The 15888-nt window shown below is 54.1% G+C and overlaps 1 protein-coding gene and 1 non-coding gene across 2 annotated transcripts; both read left to right on the top strand.

Moving 5' to 3' along the window:
* The first annotated feature begins 753 nt into the window (after positions 1–753).
* LOC105867216 (butyrophilin subfamily 1 member A1-like) lies at positions 754–15658 on the top strand. Its single transcript, XM_076003454.1, has 10 exons — positions 754–1483; positions 2630–2724; positions 4279–4626; positions 5912–6193; positions 6300–6500; positions 6747–6767; positions 6863–6889; positions 8061–8087; positions 12943–12969; positions 13323–15658. The coding sequence occupies exons 1-10, from the start codon at positions 1437–1439 to the stop codon at positions 13988–13990; spliced, it is 1743 nt and encodes a 580-aa protein (XP_075859569.1). The 5' UTR covers positions 754–1436; the 3' UTR covers positions 13991–15658.
* LOC142871170 (U4 spliceosomal RNA) lies at positions 14245–14385 on the top strand. Its single transcript, XR_012919439.1, has one exon. It is a non-coding gene; the product is annotated as a U4 spliceosomal RNA (small nuclear RNA).
* Positions 15659–15888: the final 230 nt, after the last annotated feature.

Here is a 15888-nt window from a genome sequence, read left to right as displayed (position 1 = left end):
TGTTTCTCGTCCGCCATCTTGATCCTCCCCTTGCTTATTTTTCTTGTTCATTTTTTCCCAGGAATAAAATGTCAGAAAACAGTTTCTCAAAATTTTCCTTGCATCAGACAATATAACCCAGTGCACTCAATGAAGTTTAGCTGATTGCACCTTTAAGAAAAGGAACTGAATTCTATTAACAGTCGTATTTAAAATCACTATACATATTGTTTTATGGCCTAGACATTTCTCTGAATCTCTTTCAAAAGCACTTGAAACAACTAAACAATAAGAGGTATTATGTGTCTGGGAAAAAGGGAAGTAAAACATTAACCCGATTACCACAGCATCATTTATGTTTTATTAAATTTAATATATTTAATTTATCTTTTTATTGCCTTTATCTTGAACTTTTAAATTTTTTTCTTCATTGTTTTAATCTGTCGCCATGGTCCGGCAGTCAGAATCATTTATGTTTTGAGTAAGAAAATGCGTTGGAGGCGTCGTGCACAGTGTCTGCGGTTGAAGCAGCTGGAAATGGTCCTATGGGGGTGGGGCAGGCAGTGAGGTTTGCAGTCTGATGTCCTTCCCCCTGTGTTCTGACCTGGGCTTGGTCACTCCCTCCCCCTCCCAACCTTTGGCTCAAAGAGCTGGGGCTGAGATAAGGGCTGAGATAAGGGTGAGATAAGCTTTCTGGCCAGACAGGATCAGGCATCTCAGAGTCCAAGGTTCCTCCTGCTCCTTTGTGACTCTGAGCTGCCTGCAGCTGGGGGCTGGGCTGGTGCACGGGTGGGGCGTCCCGGGGGCCCCTTGCTCCCCTGGGAGGCTACTGGGTTAATGTGACTAGTTGGGAGGGCTCCCGTCTTTATTTCTGCCTGTAGCTGAGCAAACGAAGTGGGATAAATATAATTTGTGTGGCCAGTTCCTGACGCGTAGTAGGAGTTCAGTGCAATTTGTTTTCTTCTTCCTGTCATTTCATAAGGTTTCCCTGCTGTGTCCAGGCCTTGGGAAGGCTCCGTGGGGCAGGGGTTGGCGCTGGCAGCGGGGGTGGTGGAGGCTGTCCCTACTGTCAGTGGGACATTCCACGGGGCGTTTCGGGGGACTGGTACCCTCTTGCTGCCTGCCTGTGCTGTTTCCTTCCCGGCAGCGCCTGGTGTTCAGAGGGCAGGGCAGACGCCGCCCAGGCTGCGTTCCAGAGCTTTCCCTTTCAGATGCTGGAAGGAGCCAGACGGGGCTGGCTATCCGGCTGGGGGCACACAGTGGGGGTCCAGGGCTGTGCTGCTTCTCTGCTCTTCTGGGAAGCCCCTGCCCCTCAGAGGTGAGGCGTCCTGGGCCCCCGCGCTGGAGCCGGAAGCCAGGCGGGGCTGTGAGCGCAGCTCTCCTCAGGTGCAGACTCAGGGCAGGAGCGGGGCTGTGACGGCTCCTGGCTCGGACGCTCTCAAGTGCTGCCTTTGGAGATGCTTAGGAAGTCGCGGCCTTTCAAACTGGAAACAGAGAAAAGCAGGTAAGTTGCCTGTAAAGCCACCTGTGGGCCAGGGGGAGAAAGCCAGGGAGCCGCCGGCTGTAGGAGGAGGCTGGGAATGTGGTGGGGGGCGGGGGGAGGTGGCGGCTGGAGAATATTCTTGCTTTAGGAGACCCAGAGAGCTTAGTGAGGCTGCGCCTCACTTTATCTCTCTGATATTTCTGTAGGGCTAGGTAATGGCATTACCAGGACTAGGCCCTGTTCTATTCATTACGACCCTGGGAGGGAGATGCTCTTACTGTCCCCATTCTGCACAGGTGAGGAAACTGAGGCACAGAAGGTCAAGACACTTACCCAAGGTGGTCACGGGGGGCGTGGCGAGCGCCGGGGAGCCAGGCGTCAGCCCCTGGAGCCTGGGCCTTCCGGGACCACAGGCTGCCTCTTCCCTCTCCCTAACAGGAGCTGGTTTAGGCACCTTTACTCTGCCCAGGGCTCTTTTGTGTCCTGTGCTGTTCTGTCTCCCACCCCAGTCCTTCGCCTCTGGGGCAGAGACCTTCCTCAGAGAGACGGCCAGGTGGGAATGTCCCTGGGGAGTTGCCGGTCACCTGCCGAATGCAGGTCAACGTCCTGGCACGAGAGAGGAGGCCTGGGGTGGATCAAGGTTAGGTCACCAACAAGCAAAGGAAGCAGGGCTGGCTGCTCCGCAGCTGGACGGGCATCCCACCGAGGATGGCGTCTGGTTGTGACTTCTCAGGTGACACCCTGGTCACCATGGGGGCTGACAGCACAGCCAGCAAGCGGGCGCTGGCATGTCCTCCGTGGCTGGGGCCTGAGTCTGGGCCCCGTGTCCGGGGATGGGGATCACCGTGTTGTTGAACGGTGGGAGGTGAAGGCACGCTTTCCCCCAGGGGACCCAGGTGCCAAGAAAGGGCTTTGCCGTGGCTGTGGCTGGGGCCGGAAGGGAAGCCAAACCTGACAGTTCCCTAACTCACAGAGTCTTCCGGAAGGGCTGGGAGGCGGCCAGCGTGTCTTTGCTGCTATCAAAGTGCGGCCACTGCCTCCTCCGCGTGGTGGCCAGTAGGAAATGCCTCGCCGCCGTGGGGGTTGGCACAGGCCTGGGCCGCGTCTCCCCTCTGAGGCTCCAGGGCGCTGGGCCCGCCCTGCCTCCCGCCCCATCTCTCTCCCCAGCTCGGAGGAGATGGAGAATTGCTCCAGCCACCTTCTGCTCTGCTGTCTGGCCTCCCTGCTTCTCGTCCTCCAGCTGCCCACCTGGGCGTCCGCAGGTGAGCGTGCCCATCCCCCTCCCGGTCCGCCTGGGGGCTCCCGCCTGGATGGTAGGCCCGGGAGCACCCGGCCTAGCAAGATCGCTGCTCCACAGCCGCTGATCGGAAGTTAAATTTTAAGAGTCATTAAACCTTAAAATTGCCATGAGGGATCTTGACAGTTGTCCAATGATGACTTCTTTTATGTTTTAAAAAGCCAAATATGAAAAACTTAAAAATACCTCTTCCCATCAGCTTTGGTTTTCCTGCTTTCCTGGTATTTGAAGCATTCGATCCTTCATTCATTCAGTGTCCTGATAGCGAAGGGCTGCCCACTATGTGTTAGGGGCTGTTCCAGCAACAAAGCAGGCCGAGCCCCTTCTCGTCGGAGCCACGCCTGGCGGGGGCAGGGCATCCTGCAAGGGACAACCCAGTGGGAGTCTGTGCGAGAGGACGAGTGTGATGAGAGATGAAGGAGGGTGGGTGTGGGCAGGCCGCAGTGCTCAGCGAGGGTCAGTGGGCGGTGAGGCGGGGACCAGGGCCTGGGGGAGTGGGGGTGAGCCGTGGGGTCTCTGGGAAAGCCGGGTCCCTTGCGGGGAGCAGCGGCACGCAGCTGGCAGCGGCCGGTGTTGAGGAACGCGGGGCGAGCACCGCTGGAGCCAGCGAGGGGCAGACAAGCAGGACTTGGGACAGAGAAGGACTTGGGGTCACCCCGTCAGGCCTGTGGGGCACTGCAGGGAACTGGGGAGCCGTGGAGGGCTTTGAGCAGAGTAGGGGCACGGTTAGGGGGTCGCCGACAGGCGCCTGGGGAGAGGACACTTATGGGGAGACTGGTCCACCGGGGAGACTGTGGTGGCCCTGGCCGGGGTGGGCAGCTCAGGGAGGAGAGGTGGCTCTGTGGAGGCCCGCCGTGACTTGTGCTGCGGAAGAGTCGTGCTGTGCAGGCCCGCCGGGCCGCGGAGGGCCAGGCGCCGCGGGAGCCCTGGCGAGCTTCCTGCATCACGCAGAGAGGACTTAACTCGCGGCCCCCTTGAGGCGTGAGGGCGGGTTTGGAGCGGAAGCAGCACTGACCCTAGGTTGTCAGCGCACATGGATTCGGCGGAGGAAAACATGGGCAGAAACATTAAACTTAGGAAGGGAGCGGGACGTCCTGGGCGCGGCTGAGTGGTCGGTTCTGGCGCAGGCCGCGCGCGCTCTTCCGTCAGTTTTCAGGCTTGTCCCGAGCCAGGTTAGAGCTGGGGTCCCTGGGCCGACAGTCTCCGCGGCCAGGGGAGCTCCCTAGCGGGGCTGAGCCAGGGGCCGTGGGGTGGGGCTCAGCCACCCGTGTTTCCCCAGCCCTCCGGGGCTCCGGCGCCTGCGCCCAGTGCGAGTCCCCAGGGGCAGAGTCCTCCCTGGACGGGGCTGGGGCCAGCAGCACGGCTGGCGGGGGAGGCCCCTTGCCTTGTCTCTGGGCCACGTCCCTGGCTGCAGGCTTCGGCCAGATTCAGCGATTACTGCTCGAATCACCGGCTCAGGGTGGCCCCTCCGCACTGGCGGCCTGAGCCCCGCTTTCTCTCTCCGCGTCGGGGTCCACAGACGAGTTCCTGGTGATTGGACCGTGGGAGCCCGTCGTGGCGGTGCTGGGTGGCGACGCCACGCTGCCCTGCTCGCTCTCCCCGGCCTCGAGTGCGGAGGACATGGAGCTGCGCTGGTTCCGCGGCAGGTTCTCGGACGCGGTGTTGGTCTACCGCAACCGCCGCGAGCAGAGCGCGGAGCTGATGGCCCAGTACGCAGGGCGGACCTCGCTGGTGACCGGCGGCCTCGCCCGCGGGGAGGCTGCGGTGCGCATCAGCCACGTCCGCGCTTCTGACCACGGAATGTACACCTGCTTCTTCAGAAAGGGAGCCTTCTACGAGGAGGCCACTTTGGAACTGAAGGTGGCAGGTTGGTGACTTGATCTGTGTTCTAGAGTCCTGGAGTGTCGGAGTGGGCGGAACCTCATTTTGAATAGTCCCTCGTTTTATAGATAAGTAGAAGGACACTCATTCACTCATTTATTTATTCAGTACAAATAAATTCAACACAAATAAATAAATTCAATGCAAATAAATAAATACATACAAATATATAGGGCCCCTGAAATGTGCCAGGCCTGGAGAGCAGATCTGGGGACACAGAGAGTTTGGAGGGGCAAGGGGGGACTTCATAGAGTCCCAGGGGGTTGTTTTGACCACTTGTTTAGTGGTAGAAAGATTGCTAATTACGCATCAGTTTCCTGTTGCTGTGAAATGAACAGTCACAAAATCTCCGTGGCATATAGGAATAAACATTTGATTTAGGCATGAACTAATCTGGACTGGCCTTGGCTAATCTAGCTGGGCTTACTTGTGTAGCTTTTGTCCGCTGAAGAGGTCACCATGTGGAGCATGGCTGGGTTTGTTTACATATCGATGGCCGGTTGGATGTTGGCTAACATATGACAGGTTCAGCTGGAAAGGCTGGGATGGCCAGGCCATGTTCCGTGAGTCCCATCCTCCAGTGGCCAGCCCAAGCTTGTCCTTCCCGTGGGATCAGCAGAGGGCAAGCCGTGGTGCCAGGGCCTTTCCAACCTCTACGTGAGTCACCCTTGCGAACCTCCCATTGGCCAAATCAAGTCACATGACTGAGCCCGACCCAGAGTGTGAAGCCACTAAGAAGGACGTGGCACAGGGTGAGCTGGGCATAAAGAAAGGTGAAGAACACAGGATATTTTTGTATCAATGTACCGGATATGGGACAGAATTATGAACTCAGGTCTGGAATTTGAGTTTGAAGTGCATGGGAGGCATCGTGGCAGAGGCACGCCACAGAGATGCAGTTGTAAGGGAAGGAAGTTCTGTTGGGGGTTGTGGAGCTATGCAGGTTTGGAGGTGGTTCACAGAGAGAGGCAGAGGCCATGCAAAACGGTGTCCCGGGGGAGTGTGTGAGGTGGGGAGAGTGGAGGTGAAGGTGGGACCCGGGACCAAATTCCTCCTCTTCCTCTGAGCCTTTCTCCCTGTTGGCGGCAGAGAACAGCCGACTGGCCTTGTGCTCCTTCCCTCTGTTCCCTGTGGCAGGGCCACTGCGTCACCCTTCCCGGGGGCGTCCTTCCCACAGGACCCCAGAGTGCAAATGACTGGCTCCCCTTGGACTTGGGCGACACCTGGGCACTGCTGGTCCGGGTCTGACCCACATGGCTTCCCTCTCGCAGGCGTGGGCTCTGCCCCCCACGTGCGCATCGACGGGCCAGAGGACGGCGGGGTCCGCGTGCTGTGCACGGCCTCGGGCTGGTTCCCGAAGCCGCAGGTGCGGTGGAGGGACGTCAGCGGAGAGAGGTTCCTGGGCTTCTCCGAGGCCCACGCCCAGGACGCCGAGGAGCTGTTCAGTGTGGAGGCGGCGCTGGTGGTGAGAGACAGCTCTGTGGGGAACGTGACCTGCTCCGTCCTCAACCCCGTCCTGGGCCAGGAGAAGGCCACGGCCGTTTTCATCCCAGGTCAGCGCCGCTCCTCGCTCCCAGCGGGGCTGGGGGGCAGTGCTGTCCCTGAGTGTGCAGGGCCGCTGTCCGGCTGGGCCCCTGACCGGTCTCCGCTGGGCCACAGAGCCCTTCTTCCCGCAGGCCTCTCCCTGGAAGCCAGCGTTCGCTGTGACCATGGTCACGTTGGGTGTCCTGCTGCTCGGGGCTGGATATTTTATTCAGAGAGAACGCGCCACAAAGTTGCAGGAGCGGCAGGAAGGGGAGAAGCTGCACCGGGAGAAGGAGGAGGACCGGAAGGCAAGGGAGCAGGCGCGGAAGGCAGGCGGTAAGGCAGGACGGCCAGGGCTGGCCAGGGCCGCAGCTCGTGCCCAGATCCGTGGGCAGCTCTAGCGACACCCGGCCCCAGGCCCAGCCAGGTGTCTGAGGAGGTGCAGAGAGGACGGCTGGAGCTGCGGCTCGGTGGCTCTGGGGCAGGCCCTTCCTAGGACGCAGCAGAGGGTTCCCGTGGGTTCTGCAGGCACGGGCCTCCCTTTCTCAGGGCCGGGAGCTCACGCTTTCTTTCATCTTTCAGATGAACTCCAGGCAGATCTCGGTAAGTTCTACTTTCCCTTTTGCACTCTGTGTCCCCTTTGTAAGACACATTCTGGTTCTTCGCTTACCTGCCTGCCTCCTTGTGTTGCCTTTCAGAGAGGAGGAAGGAGGCTTACATGGTGGGTGAGTGACTCTCCACATGTCCCTTGGCCCCTTGTCCCACCTACACGCAGGTATGCCCTCTCCTTATTTCTGTTAGGCACAGACATGTGGACCCCGTCCCTGGGGACAGAAGTGGAAGCTGGCAGGAGGTGGAACCCTGCTCATGGGCTCCCCGGGGCTGGGCAGCTGTTTCTTGCCCAGTGCTTGGGAACCCGCGTGGGACAGTGGCTCCTGGAGTCTGTTATGCATCCTGGGGCTGTTCCAACCCTGGCCTGTCCACCGTGTCGTCAGTTTCTTAGTCTTCAGTGCATCTAGCTCTCAGTCTGAACCTGAAAGCCCAAAGCCAGAAGCTCTGATATTTCATGAATGAGCTATGTACATAAATTGGGTCATTAAGTTCAGGGGTGTGACCTCCTGCCTGCCCCTAACCCAAAACACCACGCAGTGGGCGCTGGGGCTCGCGCCTCCAATTCTAGCACTTTGGGAGGATTCCTTGAGGCCAGGAATTGAGACCAGCCTGAGCAGCATAGCAAGGCCCTGTCACAACACAACACAACACAACACAACAACACAACACAACACAACACGACACAACACAACACGTCTAGGGAGCCCCCTGTGCAGGTCCTGAAGGTGCTGGTCCGAAAGCGGAGAGGGGAGGACAGGACACCGGCCACACGTGGGAGCGAGCGGGGCGAGCCGGCCGATCCCCAGAAGCTTCTCTCTAGAAACTGACTGTGAAAGGCTGGCCACCTTCGCCCAGATGTCACCTCACATCCTGTCCTCAAATCATTCTTCCTTTCTGGTCATTCCCAAATCTGCCAGAAAAAGCCTGGGTATAATAATGCTTTCTCACAATTATGAAGTAATGGAAGTTTTATTCCCTAAATATTTTCACACATAGTATATACTATTTTATTCGTAGCAGCACAACTGAGCATAGAATGGGAATTTTTGAGGTCGTTGAGGCACAGACAGCCATTTGACAGCCCAAATCCACACAATAGCTGGACAACGTGCACGCAGCCCGTTGTGCAGGTTCCTGACCCGCGTCCAGGAGTTCCCACTGCACCTGCCGGCAGCCGCTCCCTTACGAGTCTCCCCTTGGGAACAAAGGGCGGCCAGAGCCGGTAGGATCACCCTGCACAGGCTCGTTCTGGCTGAGGTGTCACCAGGGTGTGTTCCTTTTCAGCCTGGAGGAAGGCCCAGCTGTATGCAGGTAAGCGGCTCTGCTATTTCCTCTACCCGCACCCCCCCCACCCCGTGCTGTCTCCTTTCTGTCAGGGTCCCCACCCAGGATGGGATAGGTGTCCTGCTCTCTGTCAGGGTCCCCACCCAGGATGGGATAGGTGTCCTGCTCTCTGTCCGGGTCCCCACCCAGGATGGGATGGGTGTCCTCCTCTCTGTCAGGGGTCCCCACCCAGCATGGGATAGGTGTCCTGCTCTCTGTCAGGGTCCCCACCCAGGATGGGATAGGTGTCCTGCTCTCTGTCAGGGTCCCCACCCAGGATGGGATAGGTGTCCTGCTCTCTGTCAGGGTCCCCACCCAGGATGGGATAGGTGTCCTCTTCTCTGTCAGGGTCCCCACCCAGGATGGGATAGGTGTCCTGCTCTCTGTCAGGGTCCCCACCCAGGATGGGATAGGTGTCCTGCTCTCTGTCCGGGTCCCCACCCAGGATGGGATAGGTGTCCTGCTCTCTGTCAGGGTCCCCACCCAGGATGGGAGAGGTGTCCTGCTCTCTGTCAGGGTCCCCACCCAGGATGGGATAGGTGTCCTCCTCTCTGTCAGAGTCCCCACCCAGGATGGGATAGGTGTCCTCTTCTCTGTCAGGGTCCCCACCCAGGATGGGATAGGTGTCCTGCTCTCTGTCGGGGTTCCAACGCAGGATGGGGTAGGTGTCCTGCTCTCTGTCACCCTGGCAGCCTCCGTGGGAAGACTGCAAGGTCTCCTCCTTGGGAGCGCAAAGCTGCCCACTCTGGCCCACCCTCCACGCATGCGCTTACGGCGAGCAACACCCTCTGAACCACGGTCAACTTCACTTCTCACTGTGGTGACAGCAGAGTTCAGTTGTGAGCAAAGCTGGAGCAGGGTAACGACTGTGTAGAGCAGGAGTTGCTGGTCTGAAGATTTTAGAAGTCAGGCTTGGGTTTCAGGGGTCAGATCTTCCTTTTCTGCATTCCTCCTTCCCCAAAATTTCTACGCTTTTTGGTCTGGTTTTGGTTTTCCTGTTTCTCTCTGGTCCTCTGCCTCTGGATTATTGGTCTTCTCTTGGCTTCCTCATGCCCTGACTTGCTGTCTAAGCTAGATATCTTCTTCCAAGCATCCTTGGGAGCTCAGGAATTAGTTGCTTTAGAGCAAATGTTCTAAATCTGGGGACCAGAGCCCCCAGGATGTTTATGGCCCTGAGGTGGGGTCTGGGAACCACCTGACATTATGTACAAAATTCTGTGTATGTGTTTGTGTTATAGGCACAAAAAAGCAACTTATAATTGTTCACAACCATTTTCTCTTCATTTAGGAGAATCTTGTTTTGCTTGATGGGCTTGGCTCTTGGTTGGGATTTTTAGGGGTAATGTGTGAAGATTTTAAGAGAAGAAAGCTAGGGACGTCAAAGTTGTTTACCGTGGGAAGCCAATCGGGGAAGAAAAGACTAGGTAGGGAAGAGAGAGGAGACAAGAAGGAAAGGAGCGTGGCCAAGATTGGCTTTTGAGGTTTTGGGTGGCCCAGAGTGGTGGAGGAGACTGGAAATCACAGCCGTGGTGGTCTGAGTTGGGAAGTGTGAAGACTGTTTGCAGGTCACTTGGGTGTATGAAATGTAATTAACTCCCTGATACCTCGTTGGGAGTTTTCAGTAAAGACACATTTATTTTGAAGCCATTTTGAAGTATACACGTGAGTTTGCCTCCAGCTACGAGGCCATCTAGCCTCCTGGCCGCAGCGGAGCAGGAGTATAGCATGGGTCCCAGTGCGATGAAGGGCTGTCTGGAGAGCGCTTAGCGCAGGGGTCTGGGGTCTGAGCCTCTGAGCCTGTGTGACGTGTCCTCCCCTGCCCCGGATGACTGTGCTCACGGTCAGGGGTAGAGACTTGAGACAGAGAGGGTGAGCCACAGCACGCAAGAGCCTGGGGAGCAGGGGCCTGAGGAGCCGCCCAGGGAGTGTGGTTCTCCCTGGATTTTCTTAACAAAGAATGAGGGTCAGAGAGATTTCTTTTACCATCTCCCCCTTTTCTGCTGAATTAGTCTATGTGTTTTAATGTACATCTTACATACACTTTTATTTGGTAATGTTTATCTTTACCCTGGAATCAACATTTCATATTGGCAGGCTGACAGTGTGAGCTGGACAAATGCCTGATCTCATCTTATTCATAAAATTGGAACAATAATCTGTAACCTAAAGGTTTGCTGTGGAAATTAAGTGAAGAATGCATTAGCGTGCACAGCATAGCCCCTGGTACTCTGCAGTCTCATACTCATATGCCAGATTTCTTTTCTCCTCCTCCTCCCTGTCTTTCTCTTCTCCCACCTCCTTCTCCTCCTCTTTCTTCTTCTTTGGTTATCTGTATCAGTTGTAATAAAGAAAATTATAGTCAAGTATCAACTGATGTCTTGATGAGAAATGAGTAAAGTTCACTTTTTTCAAAGGGTCATCTGGGGTACTCAACTGTTTTATGTGATCCTCTTTCAATTAAGCAATCAATACAGATGGCAATACCAATTGTACCTGGGTAAGTGGCAATGATGGTCACAAATTTACACCATGTGCAAGATAAATGTTTACTTATGGTTTATTGTTCTAATCTTGGTTCCCAAGCCTCCATCCTGTTGGAGGCAAAAGCTGTCCAGTTGAAGACATTTTGGAGTCTTATGACATATGTAGGTTTTGCTTTCTTTGGTGATCTTTCTTCTTCCCCAAAAAGACGTTGGAGGAGATTATATGGCTTAGGAGTGTGGGGGGAGGGGACTCTGTCCTTCCCCCTTAGTCATTTCAGGTTCTCACTCTGGGGAGGCTAGTTTGATCTGGTTTATGTTCCTTGAGTTGGTGTCTGCTGAGAAGGGGCAGGTCCCATCTGGCTGGTTGGGGGCATTGTTAGTCCCCCCTCCCCTGACCCTGAGGTGAAGTTCATAGTCTGGGTCACTTGTCTGTGGTTGCAAAATTGATGCACCTTATGGCTTCTTCCTCTTGACCCCAGGCCTGGTCCAGTGGCTCTCTGGGCATCTCTCTGCCTCTCCACCTTCCAGCAGAGCATGTGAGATTTCCTGGGTCCTCAGCTGTCCATGTGCAGTTGATGGAGAACCTCATCCTCTCTCGACACCTTCCCCTGCTAGTGCCCTATGCCATGGAGGATGTGTTCCATGTTCCACCCCATGTGGGCTTATTAGCTTTCTCTAGTATTTGCTACCATGACAAATCACCACACACTTAGTGGCTTAAACCAACACAAACTTATTATCTGACAGCACTGTAGGTCAGAAGTCCAGTAACGTGTGGACAAGGCTGCGTTCCATTCTGGAGGCTCTTGTCTGTTCCAGCTTCTGGAGACCATCTGCATCCCGTGACTTGTGGGCCCATTCTTCCATTTTCAAAACCAGCCACGCACCATGTATCTGCCCCTGCTTCTGTGATTACATCTATTTCTCCTACTACAGCCAAGAAAGGCCTCCGCTTTCAAGAGTTTGTGTGATTAGTTTGGGGTCACTTGGATAATCCGGGGTAATCTCCCCATCTCAAGGTCCTTAATCTTACTCACATTTGTAAAGTCTCCCTGGCCATGTATGTAACATATTTACACACTCCAGGGCTTCAGTATGGACATCATTGGGGGCCTATCATGGCAGGGTTTCTCCTGGGAGCTTTCAACCCTTTGGGCAACTCTTGGGGGAGCCAAATGACCAGATCCAGTATGTTTGGGTTCTCCGGTCTACATAGGGATGTTTTTGCTTCCGTCAGTCCATGAAGAGGGGAGGAGAGGTCATTATCCTCTGCCCTCTCACTGGATATATGTGTTTCCTGATTTGAAATTCTTTCTCTCCCATCCTACAAGCCTCTCTATTTCCTCCTACCTGGGCAAGATTTCTCTTATTCTACACCTTGAGTTTCCAGGCATTCTACAGTCATGGTTTCCAGGCATTTCCCAGGTTCAGTCAGCTAGATGCAGTTCTGTCTCTGCTCACGGTTACAGGCTACCTACCGTGTTTCCCTGAAAATAAGACCTACCCATAAAGTAAGTCCTAGCAGGATTTCTAGCATTTGTGCAATGTAAACCCTACCCCGAAAATGAGACCTAGTGATGGGCATGGCTATGCAGCGTATCTGCACAACCCATGCATTTCATCGCTGAGCAGTAAAGAAGATGAGCAGCCCTTCTCATCTGCCCCACGAGAGCTCTAGTGCTCAACATCAGAGATTGGGGCCAATGGTTCTACAGGAAATAGAGTCACAAGAAATTCAGGATGGAATTTGGGGTTTGGAGAGTTATGATGATGTTCCAGAAGAAGATGACTTAACTATATTTGAATAAATGGAGATTTTTGTACTGTACATAAAAAAAATAACACATCCCTGGAAAAGTATCCCTCAGGTGTGTTCTTGAGGAAAAATAAATATAAGACCCTGTCTTATTTTCGGGGAAACATGGTACAAAGCCAGCTCAGTTCTTCATAAGTAAGTGGAGGTCGTAGAAATTTCAGTCTCCTCCATGCCTTCTCAAATAACCCTAGCTCTCAGGAAGCTTGAATGGCGAGGGACCTGAGGAAGCATAATTTGACAGTGAAATCTGGGCAAGGACCTTTCTGTTCAGGTCGGTGTCCAGTCTCTCAATGGCTGGGTGCTAAGCTTTATGGCTTAGTCCTCATCCTGTAGGCTGCAGCATGATCAATGTGTGTGTGTGTGTGTGTGCGTGTGTGTGTGAGAGAGAGAGAGAAAGAGAGAGAGATTGATACATATCAGTTGAATGTTTTCCAACACACTTTTCCCTATAACTTCTGTGTCACTGTTTCAGAAGACTAGGTGTTTATTTTGATGTGTACAATCTCTGCACATCCCTGATATGAACTGTGTGCTTCTCTTGCAGATTGGCGGACGGAACAGTTCCAGGCCTGTGAGTGACTACGTGTTCTTTCTGGGTGCCCCTTCTGCTGCCCCTTTGTCTTTTGGCTGCTTCTTATGTTCTCTGTGATTACCCAGGTGCTGGCACCATCAATGGTGGTGGGGTGGGTGGTGGAGTTGACTGTCACAAAGCTGGGCCTGGTCCTCAGCAGGCTGTGACATATCTACCATCAAATCCATCTCCTGGTTTCTTCCTCGGCTTGGAGAGCGTGGACTAGAGTCACACGACTCTCATCTCAGGGTTCCCCCTCCCTTCCCCGTGCAGCTAAGCTGGGGGCCGAGGGGTATGTGCACCCTTGTTACGGGGCAGGGGAGGGCCTGCGTGATTGGTGTCTCTCTCCGCAGGGTCTGTCACTCTGAATGCAGGCTCTGCCCATTCCAACCTGGCCATCTCTCAGGACAAGAAGAGTGTGACCTTGAGGGACACCTGTGGTGATTCACAGGGCATCTTCAGTGTCTGGGGCCTCGAGGGCATCCCGGCAGGGCGACGTTACTGGGAGGTGGAGGTCAGGCATGGAGACAACTGTCGGTGGGCTCTGGGGGTCTGTAGGGAAGATGTGAAACGTACAGAGTGGTACAAAGAGTGTCCAGAAAAGGGGTTCTGGGTTATGGGGCGGTTTGATGACGGATATTGCGCCTGTACTAATCCTGACACTGAGCTGCGCCTTAGGCAGGCTCCCCATAGAGTGGGAGTTTTCCTGGACTACAGCGAAGGGGATGTCTCCTTCTATAACATGACTGATGGCTCCCATATTTTCTCCTTCCCTCCAGCTTCCTTCTCTGGGACACTCTTTCCATACTTCAGGCTTATGTCAGGAGATGTGTCCCTGACCCTCTGCTCCGTGGTGGGTTGGCCCAAGGGGCTCCCTGTGCCCCATCACATTTCTTCTTCTCTGGAGGAGCCGGAGAGCTCCCCGGGGGAGGGGTTCGGCTCAGGCTCAGGTGTTGGTGGTGCTCCCCCAGGGGTGGAGTCGCCACTGCTCCCCTGCGGCCCTGAGGCTGTGCCCGTCTAGGGCCATCACGGTCCCTGACCCCTCCCTGTGTGGCTCTTCCGGGAGCTGCAAAACCTCTGAGCTGAGCCCTGGGCGGCCCTGGGAGCCTCGTGCTGTTCTGAGTGCAGAGCCCGGGCAGGTGGTTATGAAGACAGTCGGTCCGTGCCTGTGTTCAGATCGCAGAAGATAACAGTTGACTGTTGTTGGAACTGGTCTGTGGTAGGCAGAATTTAACCAGGAGAAGTCATTGTTCTTTTGATATTAAAAAATATTTCAGCTTTGCGCAATGGCAGTATTGTAGCCAATGAGGTTTATCTGAGGTGTGATTATTTCTAATTGAAAACTTTTCACAATACCCCACAGTGACAACTTGCAATATGGTCAGCACTGGCAATTTTTGATGGTTCCTACGGGGACTGATTTAAAAAAAAAAACAAGAGAAAGAAACAAATATTTCATGGGGTTTTTATACTGTTTGGGTATGAAAGGGCTGAGGGCTGAATTCCTCTGCAGAATAAAGGGGAATTCACTTTATCCAACCTGCGTTTGTGCAGAGGCCCTGGCGGCTGGGGTGGTCGAGTTTGGATTACGTGACCAGAAGGGTCGGCCGTTTGTTAGAGCGGGAGACCGTAGGACCACAGAACAAAGAGACGGGGTCATGGGTCCAAGTCCCAGAGCACCGACACGGCGGCCTCTATTGGGACAAAGACCCCGAGCACTGTGGGATGGAGCCCTTTATGCCCTCGGTGCAGAACCTGTCCACATGCTTGCCCTTTACATTGATTGGTTGGCCCCTTGTGCCCATGCGCTTGACCTTCACATTGATTGGCCCCTTGTGCCCACGTGCTTGACATTCATTGGCCCCTTGTGCCCGCGCGCTTGCCCTTTACATTGATTGGTAGGCTCCTTGTGCCCACGCGCTTGCCCTTTACATTGATTGGTTGGCCCCTTGTGCCCACGCGCTTGATCTTTACATTGATTGGCCCTTTGTGCCCACGCGCTTGACCTTTACATTGATTGGTCCCTTGTGCCCACGCGCTTGACCTTCACATTGATTGGTTGGCCCCTTGTGCCCACACGCTTGACCTTTACATTGATTGGTCCCTTGTGCCCACACGTTTGACCTTTTGTTTCATCCCCAAAATTTACTGTGATCGGCCTCCTCAAACCAACTTCCTAAAAACAAGCAATATACACAAACTAAATGAAAGCAATTAGCCTGAAGCTTCATATTCCCCCCTTCTTTTGGTCCTTAAGAGCATTCCTGCTCGTCCTTGGGGTCTCTGACCTCTTGCATCTCTACGCAGTCACGCCCAAGGCTTTGATATTGCTGCCGCAATACCATTAATTGAACAGCACTTATCCGTTCTTTAATGAAAGCTATTAACCTATTTAATACACATGGTCCCAAAGTGAGAATTAGGAGGAGCACAATGAGTGGACCTAATAGTGTGGACAACAAAGTAGTTAACCAAGGGCAGCTATTAAACCATGATTCAAACCATCTTTGTTGTTCATTTATTTATTTATTTTTATTTCAGAATATTATGGGGGTACAGATTTAAGGTCTTCATAAATGCCCATTTCCCCCCTCTCCCCACAAGTCTGAGTCTCCAGCATGACCATCCCCCAGATGGTGCACAACTCACTCATTATATATGTATATACCCGTGCCCTCCCCCCTCCCACCTGCCCAATACCCTATTACTGTAGGACCTATGTGTCCACTTAGGTGCTGCTCAGTTAATACCAATTTGCTGGTGAGTATATGTGGTGCTTGTTTTTCCATTCTTGGGAAACTTCACTTAGTAGTATGGGTTCCAGCTCTAACCAGGAAAATGTAAGATGTGCTATATCACTGTTGTTTCTTAGGGCTGAATAGTACTCCATGGTATACATATACCACATTTTATTAATCC

The sequence above is a fragment of the Microcebus murinus genome, chromosome 5 (assembly GCF_040939455.1).
Source record: "Microcebus murinus isolate Inina chromosome 5, M.murinus_Inina_mat1.0, whole genome shotgun sequence".
In the NCBI taxonomy this organism is placed as follows: domain Eukaryota; kingdom Metazoa; phylum Chordata; class Mammalia; order Primates; family Cheirogaleidae; genus Microcebus; species Microcebus murinus.
The sequence above is the reverse complement of the archived record's forward strand: the minus strand, read 5'-3'. Positions and strand labels throughout refer to the sequence as shown.

Bases quoted from the DNA above. Each gene is read 5' to 3' on its own strand.
- LOC105867216 (XM_076003454.1), top strand. From the start codon at position 1,437: ATGCTTAGGAAGTCGCGGCCTTTCAAACTGGAAACAGAGAAAAGCAG. The intron at 6,194-6,299 runs GTCAGCGCCGCT...GCTGGGCCACAG, and splicing joins CACGGCCGTTTTCATCCCAG to AGCCCTTCTTCCCGCAGGCC. The intron at 6,768-6,862 runs GTAAGTTCTACT...GTTGCCTTTCAG, and splicing joins TGAACTCCAGGCAGATCTCG to AGAGGAGGAAGGAGGCTTAC.